The sequence below is a fragment of the Conger conger genome, chromosome 13 (assembly GCF_963514075.1).
Source record: "Conger conger chromosome 13, fConCon1.1, whole genome shotgun sequence".
Taxonomy (NCBI): domain Eukaryota; kingdom Metazoa; phylum Chordata; class Actinopteri; order Anguilliformes; family Congridae; genus Conger; species Conger conger.
Genome location: NC_083772.1, coordinates 40,381,604 through 40,396,984, shown reverse-complemented (window position 1 = coordinate 40,396,984; position 15,381 = coordinate 40,381,604). Strand labels below are relative to the sequence as shown.

Genomic DNA, 15,381 nt, shown 5'->3' with positions numbered 1-15,381 from the left:
TGACTCGGCGTTTGAGACGTGTCCGGTGTTGACTGAGTTTGAGACGTGTCTGGTGTTGACTCTGCGTTTGAGACGTGTCTGGTGTTGACTCTGAGTTTGAGACGTGTCTGGTGTTGACTCTGAGTTTGAGACGTGTCTGGTGTTGTGTTTGAGACGTGTCTGGTGTTGACTGCGTTTGAGACGTGTCTGGTGTTGACTCCGCGTTTGAGACGTGTCCGGTGTTGACTCTGAGTTTGAGGCGTGTCTGATGTAGAGTTTGAGACGTGTCTGGTGTTGACTCTGCGTTTGAGACGTGTCTGGTGTTGACTCTGCGTTTGAGACGTGTCTGGTGTTGACTCTGAGATTGAGATGTGTCTGGTGTTGACTGAGTTTGAGACGTGTCTGGTGTTGACTCTGAGTTTGAGACGTGTCTGGTGTTGACTCTGCGTTTGAGACGTGTCTGGTGTTGACTCTGAGTTTGAGACGTGTCTGGTGTTGAGTTTGAGACGTGTCTGGTGTTGACTCTGCGTTTGAGACGTGTCTGGTGTTGACTCGGCGTTTGAGACGTGTCTGGTGTTGACTCTGAGTTTGAGGCGTGTCTGATGTTGAGTTTGAGTTTGAGACGTGTCTGGTGTTGACTCTGAGGTTGAGACATGTCTGGTGTTGACTCTGAGTTTGAGACGTGTCTGGTGTTGACTCTGAGTTTGAGACGTGTCTGTTGTTGACTCTGAGTTTGAGACGTGTCTGATGTTGAGTTTGAGACGTGTCTGGTGTTGACTGAGTTTGAGACGTGTCTGGTGTTGACTCTGAGTTTGAGACGTGTCTGATGTTGAGTTTGAGACGTGTCTGGTGTTGACTGAGTTTGAGACATGTCTGGTGTTGACTCTGCATTTGAGACGTGTCTGCTGTTGACTCTGCGTTTGAGACGTGTCTGCTGTTGACTCTGCATTTGAGACATGTCTGGTGTTGAGTTTGAGACATGTCTGGTGTTGACTCTGCATTTGAGACATGTCTGGTGTTGACTCTGAGATTGAGACGTGTCTGGTATTGACTCTGAGTTTGAGAAGTGTCTGGTGTTGACTCTGCATTTGAGACATGTCTGGTGTTGACTCTGAGATTGAGATGTGTCTGGTGTTGACTCTGCATTTGAGACATGTCTGGTGTTGACTCTGAGATTGAGATGTGTCTGGTGTTGACTCTGAGGTTGAGACATGTCTGGTGTAGACTCTGCGTTTGAGACGTGTCTGGTGTTGCCTTCAGGGAAGCCTCTGAAGCAGAGGTCCATGGGAAAGGCGGTGAAGACGCCGTCGCTGAACTGGACCGAGGCTCTGCCCCCGCAGGGCGAGGACCACTGCTACGAGGAAGCGGGAGAGGAGGGCGACATGGGGTGAGAGACAACCCCGAAATCACCCAAAACAAGTCAGTCTGTACAGTCAAATACATTATTGTTTTGGATTCATAGTTTTCTATGCATGTCTGGTGTATTGGAACCTATGAAATGATCTCAAAAAGTGCAAACCCCGCTTTCCGGTCCTCTTGGTTGGCTCAATTACACCAGGAAAAATCAATTGAGTATCCAAAAGAATCCAAAATAATTATGTATCTGACCCAGGTCTGCACAAGCAGCATGTAACCTAACTCATAAGAGAATGCGTTTTAGGTCCTCCAGCATTCTAGTTTATTTAGTATTTTTGTATGTGGCCAGAAAGAAAATGTACATCTAAACATGTATATGTTTACAAGAGTGTCCCCTGTCCTGTGTGTTGATCATATTCAGTAACTGCATTACTGGGCAGTGCTGTATGTAATTACATTTGAGTCCCAGTGGAAGGTCTATCTCTTTCTCATGTGTCTTTGTTTCTCACTTCACGCACACACACACACACACACACACACACTCACACACAAACCCTCTATCCCCACCCCTGTTGTGCCATCAGGATTTTACTGGAACCAGTTTTTAAAAATAACTACAATTGATCAGTTATTACTTGCACTTTATTTGTCTGCTAAATGACTATAATATCATGTAATGTAGTCTGCTTGGAAATGGTTTTCTGCAATGGTGTTTCGACTTAGTAGCAGTCGATCAGAGGTGTGTGACAAGGGCCAATCCGTTTAATTATTCAGTTAGCTCAATCGTATTTTGCTCTTGCGTTTGTATAAACACCAGTCACAGCTGCAGACTCCAAGGCTTTGCTGTGCTCAAGTACGGGAGTGAACCGGCATGGTTTATAGAGTTGTCAGAAAACTAAAGCTAAGTAATCGGTTGGAACAAAAGCTACCGCGCAGACCGGCCCTCCAGGACTGAAGTTTCCCACCCCCGAATTAGATGACGTAAGGACAGCGCTTTCTCATGCGCCCTTAACGAATACTCGCCGTTATTACCCGGCCTGTCAGTCAAGGCCAACGGGGCTGGGATCTGATTCCGCATCGCCAGGCCGCCATTGTGGCTCTAAATCAGCGCTGACTTTGGATAACGGCTCTGAAAGTCGCGCTTCCCCCCTTAGCTTTCCGTTATTCGCCGTAAACTCGGCCCCTGCTGTTCCAGGACATCTGGCTCTTTGTTTGCCTGTCTTCCTGCATCCTCTGCAGCTTTCTGTGTCTCCGCTCCCGCGTGTGGCGCACATTAGCATTTCGTTTCAGAACTGTGCCTGTGCGGTGTGTGTGCGTTATGCAATCCTGGACGCCAGGCTTTCAAATTCAGATCAGAAAATATGTAGAAATTTGGTTAATGAAGGAATAATGGCTGTGTACGAAGTGTAAATTAACGTTTCATTTTTTAATGTGCTTCTACAGTCTGTGTGTTATGCAATCCGAGTACAAGTGCACCAGGTTTCAAATTCAGCTCAGAAAATACATTGAAATGTGGTTAACGAATGAATAATGCTCACTTACTTACTTTAATTGACTGAATTGAAATCTGGAGCATGTGTACATACACAACTTTGCCTGTAATTTTGTGTTTGAATGTCAGAACAATATGATGCACTGTGCTTTTGCTGTGGGGTTGTGGGTTGTGCTGTGGGGTTGTGGGTTGTGCTGTGGGGTTGTGGGTTGTGGTGTGGGGTTGTGGGGTGTGGTGTGGGGTTGCATGGATTGTGCTGTGGGATTGTGGGTAGTGCTGTGGGGTTGTGGGTTGTGCTGTGGGGTTGTGGGTTGTGCTGTGGGATTGAGTGGGTTGTGTCCTTTTACTGTGGTATTGTGGGTTGTGTTGTGGGATTGAGTGGGTTGTGTTTTCCAGCAATTGTAGCCATCCTTCATTTCCATTTCCCAGACGGTTCCCTGTTCTTCCTCTAAATCTCGAGCTCCAGTGACGTCTGTGTAATTCAGCTCCGGACCGTGGGAAATCGATGGTGTGCCTGCTATTCTGCCAATATTAATGGCCCTTTGAGTTAACGAAATTGAGGAATCATTATCGCCTCATTAGAATGGATGCATCAGCTACTGAAATGAAATAAAGCAATCAGATGCAGAAGCGCAAAAAATCAATCGGCCTTTTTTTTTAAAGACGTTCACTGGTCCATTTTGCAGCGTGTGACATGGCTGCAGCAGTAACGTAGTGTAGCTTGACCGGCCCAGTCAGTCAATGTCAACTGCAAGTTATCGCACGCTCTCTATTTCTCTCTGTCTGTCTCTCGCTCGCTCTCTCCGTCGCTCTCTCTCTCTCACTCACTCTCTGTCACTTTCTCTTCTCCCTCTCTATCTCTCTCTCTCCATCTGTCTCTCTCTCAACTCAATTCAATGAGCTTTATTGGCAGGAAATATGCATTGTAAATATTGCCAAAGCGAACATACATATACACAACAGCACAAATAAAACATGAACCATAATTAATGCTAGGATAATTACAATGAGAAAATTGTCATTTAGATAAAATACGTTTCTCTCTTCTGTCTGTCTCTCGCTCACTCTCTCTCCCTGTCAAATTCTGCGTCTGCCAAATGCCATTAATGTAATGTAATGTAAAAATTCAAACTCAAATAAGCTTTATTGGCACGGTAAGGGTACACTTACATTGCCAAAGCATACACAGCCTTCACAAACATAACAATTAGGCAATGACAAATACAGTAATCACATATCGTAATCATACAGAAGAAATTAATCTCTCTCCATCCTCCTCTCCCTCCCTCTCTCTCTCTCCCTGCCTCCCTCTCTCTCTCTCTCTCTCTCCCTCTCTCTCACAGCTCAGACAGAGAGGAGGAGTGGTGCCCGCCCTTGCCAGAGAGGACGTACCTCATGGACGGCACGCTGGAGGAGCTGAGAGGAGGGTGCTCCTCCCCCGCCCCCTCCTACAGCCACCAATCCACCGCCACGCTCACGCCCTCCCCCCCCGCCCCGTCCTACAGCCACCAATCCAGCGCCGCGCTCACGCCCTCCCCCCGCGAGGAGGGGCGGGGCCCGGGGGGCACACCACGCCCCCACCACCTCGACACGGCCCACCTGCCGCGGTACGCTCTGCCTCTGTCCTCACCGCTCTGCCTCTGTCCTTACCGCTCTGCCTCTGTCCTTACCGCTCTGCCTCTGTCCTTACCGCTCTGCCTCTGTCCTCACCGCTCTGCCTCTGTCCTTACCGCTCTGCCTCTGTCCTTACCGCTCTGCCTCTGTCCTCACCGCTCTGTCTCTGTCCTCACCGCCCTGCCTCTGTCCTCACCGCTCTGCCTCTGTCCTCACCGCTCTGTCTCTGTCCTTACCGCCCTGCCTCTGTCCTCACCGCTCTGCCTCTGTCCTTACCGCTCTGCCTCTGTCCTCACCGCTCTGCCTCTGTCCTTACCGCTCTGCCTCTGTCCTTACCGCTCTGCCTCTGTCCTCACCGCTCTGCCTCTGTCCTTACCGCTCTGCCTCTGTCCTCACCGCCCTGCCTCTGTCCTCACCGCTCTGTCTCTGTCCTTACCGCTCTGTCTCTGTCCTCACCGCTCTGCCTCTGTCCTTACCGCTCTGCCTCTGTCCTTACCGCTCTGCCTCTGTCCTCACCGCTCTGCCTCTGTCCTTACCGCTCTGCCTCTGTCCTCACCGCTCTGCCTCTGTCCTCACCGCCCTGCCTCTGTCCTCACCGCTCTGCCTTAGCTTAGCATTTTTAATAACGTGGTACGAAATACCATAATTCTTCGGCCAGGAATGAGAATTAATTAATGAGTTGGGTGAAAGAAACAGGACTTAGGAATATCAGGACTTTTACTTTCTGACCCCTGGACTTCCCACCTCTGGTGATTGCCTGAGTAATTGAAAATGAGCGATGTGCTGTGTGATTAGTTTTAACATGCCGCTGTTCTACAGGAGAGGACCCTGCCCCCACGACCCCAACCTGTCGTCCAATAGCGACGCCCCAGAGGTCAGCGCACCACACCACTCCAGCCACCGGCAGGATGCGAGCCAGGGGGCAGCACTGAGCACAGAGAACATGACCGCCTCTGGGCCCGGTGAGTCCCATGTTTACGTGACGTCACCTATGGTCGCCTACGTTTTCTGACACTCGCCTGTTAGCGTCACCTATGGTCGCCTACGTTTTCTGACTCTTGCCCGTTAGCGTCACCTATGGTCGCCTACGTTTACTGACACTCGCCTGTTAGCGTCACCTATGGTCGCCTACGTTTACTGACACTCGCCTGTTAGCGTCACCTATGGTCGCCTACGTTTACTGACACTCGCCTGTTAGCGTCACCTATGGTCGCCTAAATTTACTGACACTCGCCCGTTAGCCTGGGGCCATCTCAGATACCGGAAAGTTTTAACACTCACACTTAAAGCTGGGGTCGGCGATATTCCGATATCTGTGACCGTCCCAGGATGGATTTTCAGGGACTTCTGTTTTTGCATCCAATGAGGGCAGCTCTCAGCCAGGAGTTGGCCTTACCTGCCTATCAAAATTGTGGCACGATTCAAAATCTTGCTCCTGCCCAGATTCTGCTTGCGCCCAAAGATCGCTTACCCCTGATTTATCCATCAAGAAAATGAAATGTTTTCCGAGATTTCATGCATAAATAAATCAGTGAAACTTAAACCAGCCATCCCCACTTCAGGTCCTATATGAGAACTATGGTTCTCCAGTGTTGGGGACCCCTGACATAGAAAAACAGTCTTAAGTTTTTTTTATTTTTAGTATTATTTAAAAAAACCATGGTGGACAATTTCACACCAGCAGGCTATCAGCTCATTGGCTGATGCAGAGCAAGCAGTCAGCGTTCATCAGCTCCTTCTTGGCTGATGCAGAGCACTTCATTTCATCTGGAGGACTGGATGTGTGTCTGAGGCTCTGACCGTTTGTTCCCCGAACCCCCCTGTCCCTCCTGGCCAGGCCGATCCCGTCCCCTCCCGCACGACGGCCCCCACACGCCACAGGTCCACAAGTCCAGGGCCAAAAAGAAGGGCTCCAAGGCTGGCCAGTACCGACGAGACCAGCTGGCCCAAGGAGGTGAGAGAGAGGGGGGTCTCAAAGGGCTTTACAGCAGGACCGCCCAGCCCTGTTCCTGGAGATTTATCATGCATTTCAACCCTAATTTAGCACACCAGATTCTCCTACATAGAAGCTCAATGAGATCTCTAGCTGTTGAAATGAGGTGTACTTGTTTAGAGTTGGAGTGAAAACCAACACGACGATAGATCTCCAGGAACAGGGTTTGTGGGCCCTGCTCTAGCTGTTGAATGAGGTGTGCTTTGTTAGGGTTGGAATGAAACCCTACAGGATGGTAGATCTCCAGGAACAGGGTTTGGGCAGCCCTGCTCTAGCTGTTGAATGAGGTGTGCTTTGTTAGGGTTGGAATGAAACCCTACAGGATGGTAGATCTCCAGGAACAGGGTTGGGCAGCCCTGCTCTAGCTGTTGAATGAGGTGTGCTTTGTTAGGGTTGGAGTGAAATCCTACAGGATGGTAGATCTCCAGGAACAGGGTTTGGGCAGCCCTGCTCTAGCTGTTGAATGAGGTGTGCTTTGTTAGGGTTGGAATGAAACCCTACAGGATGGTAGATCTCCAGGAACAGGGTTTGGGCAGCCCTGTTCTAGCTGTTGAATGAGGTGTGCTTTGTTAGGGTTGGAATGAAACCCTACAGGATGGTAGATCTCCAGGAACAGGGTTTGGGCAGCCCTGCTCTAGCTGTTGAATGAGGTGTGCTTTGTTAGGGTTGGAATGAAACCCTACAGGATGGTAGATCTCCAGGAACAGGGTTTGGGCAGCCCTGCTCTAGCTGTTGAATGAGGTGTGCTTTGTTAGGGTTGGAGTGAAAACCTACAGGATGGTAGATCTCCAGGAACACGGTCGGGCAGCCCTGCTTTACAGTTTTAAATAAAACACTGTTCAGCCTGAGAGCTTCCAAGTTGAGTTGGTTATAAGGCTGTTAATCATTCTTTGTGGGTATCCTGCTGCTCTTCTTCAATGATATGCGCATAACTTCGAAAATCACTCCGAATCCGTGTGAATGAGGCTAAATAAGTCGGAATATTATTTCACCGGATGGTGTGGTCCACAAAAGCTATAGCCACAAGTCCAGTTTGGTCCCTGTAGGCTGGACATTGCAGTGTTCAGCCCTGTCTGTTTCATTAGCTAACCCACAGTGGCAGGACACTACAGTAGATTTACGTCAGTCAGGATTCCTCCAGGATACGCAGAGGAAATCTAATAAAAACTAATGGGCACATGAACACGCAGTCCTGCGGGACCGGCAGAGATTGAGCGGCTCTCATTCGCCTCCGCAGACCTCCCCCCGCCCCCGGTACCTCCTCCTGCAGACGAGCGGCTCCTAGAGAGCGTCCTCCACTGCGGGCAGGCTTCGCTGGACGGCGAGGGGACCCCTCTCTCGTCTATGGAGAGGAGAGGGGAGCAGAGCGCCCCCTACAGGAGGGGGCAGGCACCGCGGCACATAGAAGGTGAGAGAGCGCTCGCGAAGCTAACGTGTGCAAGTTCAGCATCAGCCCACACCATGGAGATGTGTAGGATGTGGAGACAGCTTACCATGGATTCCTGTGGGAGCTGCTCAATGGTGCCTGAAGCCAATTCATGGAGGCGGCCATGTTTGACTGTGGGGCCTTGTTGGCACCAGAGCATGCACCCTGGGTACTTATATGTGAAGGGATGAATAAGAATGAAACATTTTACATCTTCTCTTGCAACAGTATCAGTGTGCCAGGTTAAATTCATAGTTTTGACTTCAATGGGGAAATGTGATTTTTGGCACCATTGGCTTAATAGACTGCAATACCTGGTAACCACTGGAGGTGGTGAGCTTCTGAGGGAATGTCCATCATGGTCCTGACCCACATTCAGACATGCATGCAGCATACGCACCATACACACTCTCACAAGCATCATACACACTCTCACAAGCATATACACGGGCAGACCTGTGTAGACACACAAGGTGCCCTTCATAATGTTTGGAATAAAGATAAAGATGTTTTCCTGATTTGGTGCTGTGCTTCAAACGGTCATTACATGCAAACGATATGCGACAATGTACTAAACACTACTACTTTCATTTAATAACATTAGTATGTCCCAAACATTACGGTGCCCTGAAATGGTTGGGCTATGTACAAACACTGCTGTCATTTCTACATGGTGAAACCAAAATGTAAAGTGTATAGAAATACACTTTAATAAAAGATGAGAATTTGCACTTGAAGCACATGTGAATTGTTTGATGGCAAATACATCTAAAATTGCATATACATGTACTCACACATTCGCAGTGCATATACATGTATACACACACATGCAGTGTCAATGCAGGCACACATGTGGGTGCATTGCTACAGATGGCGGCACACTCTAAATACATTATAGTAGTTTCACACATACTGTACATTTATCCAGGAGATATATCCAAGGAGAACTCAGCGCCTCGTCCGGCAGACCATCCGAGGAGGGAAATCCGATTGGCCGCTGAGATTAGGAGTAATTAAATTCAGGTTATCGCTTGAATTTGATTTGCGGCATGTAGCCGCAGGCTGTTCTTAAGTGACTTTTTCCCCCTTATTCTCTCTTACGCTTTTTTTATCTGCAGAAGAAGACATAATCCCGTACTGCAAACCCGGCTTCCTCTCCAGGTGTCAAATGTCAAGCAACTGCTCCACGACAGGAAGTGTGTCGTCGCGCGGGTCCACGGGATCCCGGGAACACGGGGCGGGCAGGAAGAGGAGCGAGGTGAGCCCCCCGCTATCGCTACGCTAGCGCTATCGCTACGCTAGCTTTTTATCACGCCATTCCTCTTTATCTGAGCTTCTCTGGGCTTTATCGCAAACCATGCTCTTTTCCTGTTCAAGTTCAGGTTTATTTAAAGTGTACCATCACCCCTAAGAGTCTCTGCACACCTCTCTGCACACCCAGAATTGTAAAAATGCACCATATCTATGGACCCACGTACAGTATACAGTATACAGTATAGAAAATGCCACACACAAAACTCGTACAGAGATTCAGTTAGACAATATAATGAACCTAAAATGTACAGAAAAGAAGATTAAAGATCGGAGTATACTTATAGAAACAGTGAATGATGGGCTTATTCATGAAACGCAAACAACCGAAATAATCTGCATCATTTGAAACTCGTACAGACATCCAGCTGGACAGTATAATTATCCCACACTGTGAGAACAGAACAGTTAAGGCAAGGGTGTATTTATAGACACGGCGGGTTCAGAGGTGTTGTTTACTGCGTCTCTGGCCCCCCGCTGTTCGCTGGTGAGCGTGAGGGATTGCGTCACACGGCTAGAGCGGCAGGCTTCGAGCTCTCCCAAACAGATTTTTGATGAGCTACGGCGTTTGCGCTCCTTGTGATGTAATTGGAAGAGTGACAGGGTAGTTGGCTAGCGTAGCGGGGCCCAGGCACGTGAAGGGCCAGGTGATCTGCCCGCGGAAGGGGGTCCGCAGGGCAGCGGTAACAGGTGTGTGCCTGACATGCCAGATGAGGAAGAGGACCAGCTCAATCACTCGCAGTCGATCTGAAGCCTTGCTTCTCTCAGTTGGATCCGTAAATGAGGGAACCTGTTATTCCAAGTCTCTCTCTCGCTCTGTGTCTCTCAGAAGCCTGTACAGGTGTGTGTGCACCAACGCACGCACACACACACACACACACACACACACACACGCGCACACACACACACATACACACACACACTCACACACATGCACACCAACGCACACACACAAACACTTATGCATACACACTCATTCACACACATGCACATACGCTCAGTGATCACTTTATTAGGTATACCTGTACACGGACATGGTCAAGAGGCTCTGAACATCTAAAGCTAAAAACATCCAGTGAGCAGCAGTTCTCCGGGCAAAAACACCTTGTTAATGAGAGGAGGAGGGCCAGCCTGGTCGAAGCTGACAGGAAGGTGACAGCAACACAAATAACCACACTTTACAACAGTGGTATGCAGAAGAGCATCTCTGAACACACAACATATCAAACCTCTTAAGTGGATAGGCTACAGCAGCAGAAGACTTAATGAAAAAGAAGTAATAAATACCTGATAAAGTGCTCACTGAGTGTACTCGCTGCCTCATGCGCACTGTATGTTCTCACACTCATTCATTCTGTCTCTCTCTCTCAATTCTGTACAAGCCTCTTGGCCTTGGAGCAAAGGTCTTTACTGTGTGCCAACTGGACCCAAGGAAAATAGACAAATCTTTGCCTCCTTACGCGACACACGTAGAGGGGTTCATTCATGAAACGCAAACACCCGAGCAGTTTTACACGAAAGCGGAGGAGTGGTCTACCGCGCACAGCGAAATTCTCCGTGCCGACTGGACTCTAACGTAATTAAGCCGCTAATATAATTTATGTAAGTCCAGTAAGTATATAAAGTACTTTCTCAGATGATTGAAGGCTGAGAATGTTGCTGTGTGCGTGAGCTTCCATTGAGTCCACCGGGGTGATTGATTTTGAAGTAGAGAGGTGTATTCATGCTGCACAACATGCCCCCCCCCCTTTCCCAAATCTGGGGCTTATTATAATTTACACGTGAAGCTCTATTAGATTACTGAAGCTGGGTGATGTAAGGCTCACGCTGTGGGTTAACCCTGTGTGCGAGGCTTCAGAGGTAACCAGATCTCGTGGGTGTGCCCCAGAGGTCACCGCTCCCTCGCGGGGATCTCACGATCCTCTGACGTGCCTGACCTCTCTGTTTTCTGCTCCTCCGTAAAAGCTGGCGGTGTGTTTTTCCGTTGGGACGGATTTTCGGGTTACACTGTTTCGCTTGGATTCAGACCGCGGTTGGTTGACGCAGACGGACACGGAGCTGAGGCTAGTTTTGGGGTGGAGGGGAGGAGGGGCAGGGCTAGTTCTCGCCATGGATGTTTTGTTTTTCTTCCGCAATCTCTAATTCAGGTTATTGTTCCAACTTGCAATACATCATATTGATATAACTCTACTTAAGTCAAGGTGCTGTGCAACTTGTGTACAGTACGACACAAACTGCACTTTGGTATTTTTTTAATGAGAAAAAAAAGATGGAGAACGAGCCTGCCTTTCATTATCCAACCCTGTTTCCAAAACAATATAAGTTATTTAATCATAACATTGCTTTACTGTGTTATGAGAGTTTTTCAGTGCTGTTTAGTTCAATGAATGTGACCAGAATTTCAAGTGGCGCATATACACTCAGTGATCACTTTATTAGGTTGTAGATACACCAGCTTGTTAATGCAAATATTTATACCAATCATGTGGCAGCAACTAAATGCATACAAGCATGCAGATATGGTCAAGAGGTTCAGCTGTTTTTCAGACCAAATGCCAGAATGGGGAAGAAATGTGATCTAAGTGACTTTGGCGATGAAATGTTGGTGCCAGACAGGGTGGTTTGAATATTTCAGAAACTGCTAATTTCCTTGGATTTTCACGCACAACCGTCTCTAGAGTTTGCAGAGAATGGTGCAAAAAAACTAACAAAAAACATCCAGTGAGCAGCAGTTCTCTGGGAAGAAACACCTTATTAATGAGAGAGGTCAGTGGAGAAGGGCCAGACTGGTCAAACATAAAGCAGCAGAAGACCAATAAGTCCAAAACTAAGTCTAATAAATACCTAATGAAGTGCTGAATGTAAATGTGATTGACATTTGTCAAGCTAATGTTCATATAAATGAACAGTTTTTGAGCTCTGTCTTAGACCATTAAGTAACACTGACAGTGCTTTCAGTGGCCATTGAATCCTTAGCTTCCCTGCTGAAAATTCCAGTTAAGACCAGCTGGGATTCTAAGATGGTTGAAGCTGTGCTTTCGACACTTCTAGCTGGTCTTAGCTGGTCTGTGGCTGGTCAAAGCTGGTCTTTAGCAGGTAAAAGTTGGTTGGTTAAGCTGGAAGAGTAAGCTAACGGTCAACTGGTGGACTATCTTACTATATACCCTGTTCAGTGAATGTCTGGTTGACCGGCTAAAAGCGTCAAAAACACAGCTTAAACCAGCTTGACCAGTTTAGGCGGGTTTAAGCCGGAATGTTCAGCAGGGCTTCTAGAGACAGCGCTTACAGGGATGTAACTTGCCCAACTTATGTTGCTAACCCTTCTAATTTATTTATACACGTGTTTACTTTCAGGAAATGAGATAAGTGGAACCAGATGATCAGTCAACGCTCTGAGCCTTTCTGTGTAGTATCTTTTTTTTTACTTCTGGCTTTCTGTGACTGAAGACTTCCAACACGAGAAGAAGAGTGTACAGAATCATCGTCTGCCTGTCAAGCCCAAATGATGAACTGAAAGGATTATTTCAAATTCCTGACTTGTGTACATATGATCTCCTACCTCCATGTGTATATAGCCATCTTTATACATTTTTATGTGGGTGCTGCAGAAGAAAGAGAATATATTGTATTTATATGAAAGCAAGTAAAAGAAAAAAAAAAAGGCAAATTGTGAGCTATTGCTAAGTTCTGTTTGAATGTGCCAATTTTCTGTCAAAATGTATACCCTTGAGAACCACAAATACAATTGCACTTTTGTGAGATGAATGACAACAACAAAAAAAAGCACAATCTGTATTAACCAGCCTGTCCAAAACATACTCCTTCACCGACCTCCATCTTTGCCATTGGATCGTATCTGCGGTCCAATCAGAATGTTGCTTTTTGTGTTGTGTTATGTTTTTTTTTGTTTTTTTTCTCCAAGAACGCTTGTGATAAGATGGCCATTTGGAAGAAACTGTCATTTCGAAGAAGTTTGTCTGAAATAGTGCAAAAAAAAAAAAAGTGATGTGTTCTGTTCAAACTCCAAAATGATCCTTTATTCTGTTGACTGAATTTTGGTATTCGTATTGTTTTGTAAAAATGCAATAAAATATGTTTGTTAAACAATCATTGCACTCCACTCCACACATATTGCTTTTCAAACATACCCTTTCTGAAAGTTTCTCATGTAATGGCGTTGGTTTGTTCACCCTTATCTACTTTGCTGAAAAAAACAGCTCAAGTTAGTTTAAAACTGCTGGTTGACCAGTTTAAACCAGCTTCCAGCTCGCTATGGTTTAGTTGGTTGACCAGTTCAGACCTGCTCCCAGCTTGACATGGTTTGTCTAGCTCAAGCTATGTTTTGAAAGAGACTGCTCAGACAAGCTACCAGCACTAGTTGGTTGACCAGCTCGTACCCTGCTAGACCAGCTTATGACCTGCTTGGTTCACCAGCTCATACCCAGCTAGACCAGCTTAAGCTGGCATAACTCGATTTTACAGCAGGGTAAAGCAACGCACACATTTTATATTTGTTTTAACACACTGCCCGTTTCTATAGCTGAACATTTAACTGTGATCCTACAACCTCAAGAGGTAAAAGCCCCATGCCATATCCACTACCCTGCCTCCCCTCTCAATATACTCTGCACTTGTGATATTACTGTGCTTTTTAAGATACTCTGTATGCATTTATTCATTCAAGGGAAATGGTGACATTAAGGAAGTACCGTTGTAGACTGCCATTTAGACGAAGCATTGTTTTCAGCAGGGGCATTGAGTAAATAAGATGGCCCCCTGCTGTTAAAATGGTAATGTAAGGGGAAAGAGGGAACGCTAAGCTGCTAAAGACTTCCTGGGAGTCGGAAGAACTCTAACGGCTCCAGTGATTTTCATTTATTAAGATAGCGAAAGGCAATACAACAAGAGGCTGTTTTTTTTCCTCCTGTTCCTCAATGTCTTGGACTGTTTGCTGCAGATTAGCTGTTGGTGAGGTTGCAGCGAGGAGCATGAAATTGCCTCTGACTGCCTTGCAGAAAGAAAGAGGGGAGGGGGTTTGTGAAAGCTGCTTTCTTTAGCCCACGGGACACATTTTGTCTTTGGGGAAGGGGTCCCTTTTCACAGTGAGAGGGGAAGACCGAGCCGTGCTTAGTCAGTGATGTCCGGTGATGTCATCACCTAGGGCTCATGCAGTAAGAGCAGTCGTCTGGCAGTCGGAGGGTTGCCGGTTCGATCACCCGCCCAGGCTGTGTCGAAGTGTCCCTGAGCAAGACACCTAACCCCTAAATGCTCCTGACGAGCTGGTCGGTGCCTTGCATGGCAGCCAATCGCCATTGGTGTGTGAGTGTGTGTATGAATGGGTGAATGAGAAGCAGCAATTGTACAGCGCTTTGGATAAAGGCGCTATATAAATGCCGACCATTTACCATTTACCATTCATTCCAATCGCTTTTCCCTCCTTTTCTTTCGCTCGGGTCCAGTTCCTTTAACACACCTCCCCAAAGACCTTTGACAAGAGCAAGATAAAAAAGTGTGAGGAAAGGTTATGAAGGAGTGATGCCGTTGAAAATAAAATGGTGAATGAAGCCACACAGCGGCCTGTTATGATTAGACTATGCAGTAATTCTGATTCTTACGCTTAACCCCCTAACACTGAACCCCAGATAACAGAATAAAGCAAACATTACTTCAAATATTTTCACTTCCTAGCCCTGAATGTAGAACTGTGCAAAAGCCTTAGTCACCCTACAGTTATTTTATATAAATTTGGTCTCTATGTTTATTTTTTGCTTTGTTTTCTGCATTGGAGTGTCAGTAGAAAATAGCTGATTTCCAAACATTAATTACCAAAAAATGTTATGTTACAGAGAAACAGTTGTATTTTATTAAATACAGTAACATTATGTAATAGACCGCTTTTCAGACAAAAACTCGATCAAGGCTGTCTGGGATTACCTGGAGAGCCAGAAGCAAACGAGACAGCCAAAGTCTGCAATATGTCTGGAACATATTTTCTGCTGATAAGACTGCAGATAGGACAATGTACCGAAGGGAATTGATGCAGGTTTAAAGGCAAAGGGTGGTCACCACAAATATTGATTCGTTTTTTATTGTTTACTGCTTACAGTACATTTTGTATATTTAGAAATGTTTTCATTTCATTATTTCTGAAAGCATCTACACTCAAATCATTTTTCACTTGTGCCTAAGACTTTTGTACCTTTTTCACTG

The 15,381-nt window shown here is 46.7% G+C and overlaps 1 protein-coding gene across 1 annotated transcript in view; it reads left to right on the top strand.

Annotated features, from left to right (window-relative positions):
- Positions 1 to 13,279, top strand: part of zgc:77784 (uncharacterized protein LOC402947 homolog) — a 97,406-nt gene extending 84,127 nt beyond the window's left edge. Inside the window, exons 21-27 of the mRNA XM_061217016.1 lie at positions 1,240 to 1,366; positions 4,171 to 4,434; positions 5,261 to 5,403; positions 6,279 to 6,395; positions 7,672 to 7,842; positions 8,979 to 9,118; positions 12,526 to 13,279. Coding sequence (XP_061073000.1) covers positions 1,240 to 1,366; positions 4,171 to 4,434; positions 5,261 to 5,403; positions 6,279 to 6,395; positions 7,672 to 7,842; positions 8,979 to 9,118; positions 12,526 to 12,537 — 974 coding nt within the window. The 3' untranslated portion in view covers positions 12,538 to 13,279. The remainder of the gene's footprint in view (positions 1 to 1,239; positions 1,367 to 4,170; positions 4,435 to 5,260; positions 5,404 to 6,278; positions 6,396 to 7,671; positions 7,843 to 8,978; positions 9,119 to 12,525) is intronic.
- Positions 13,280 to 15,381: the final 2,102 nt, after the last annotated feature.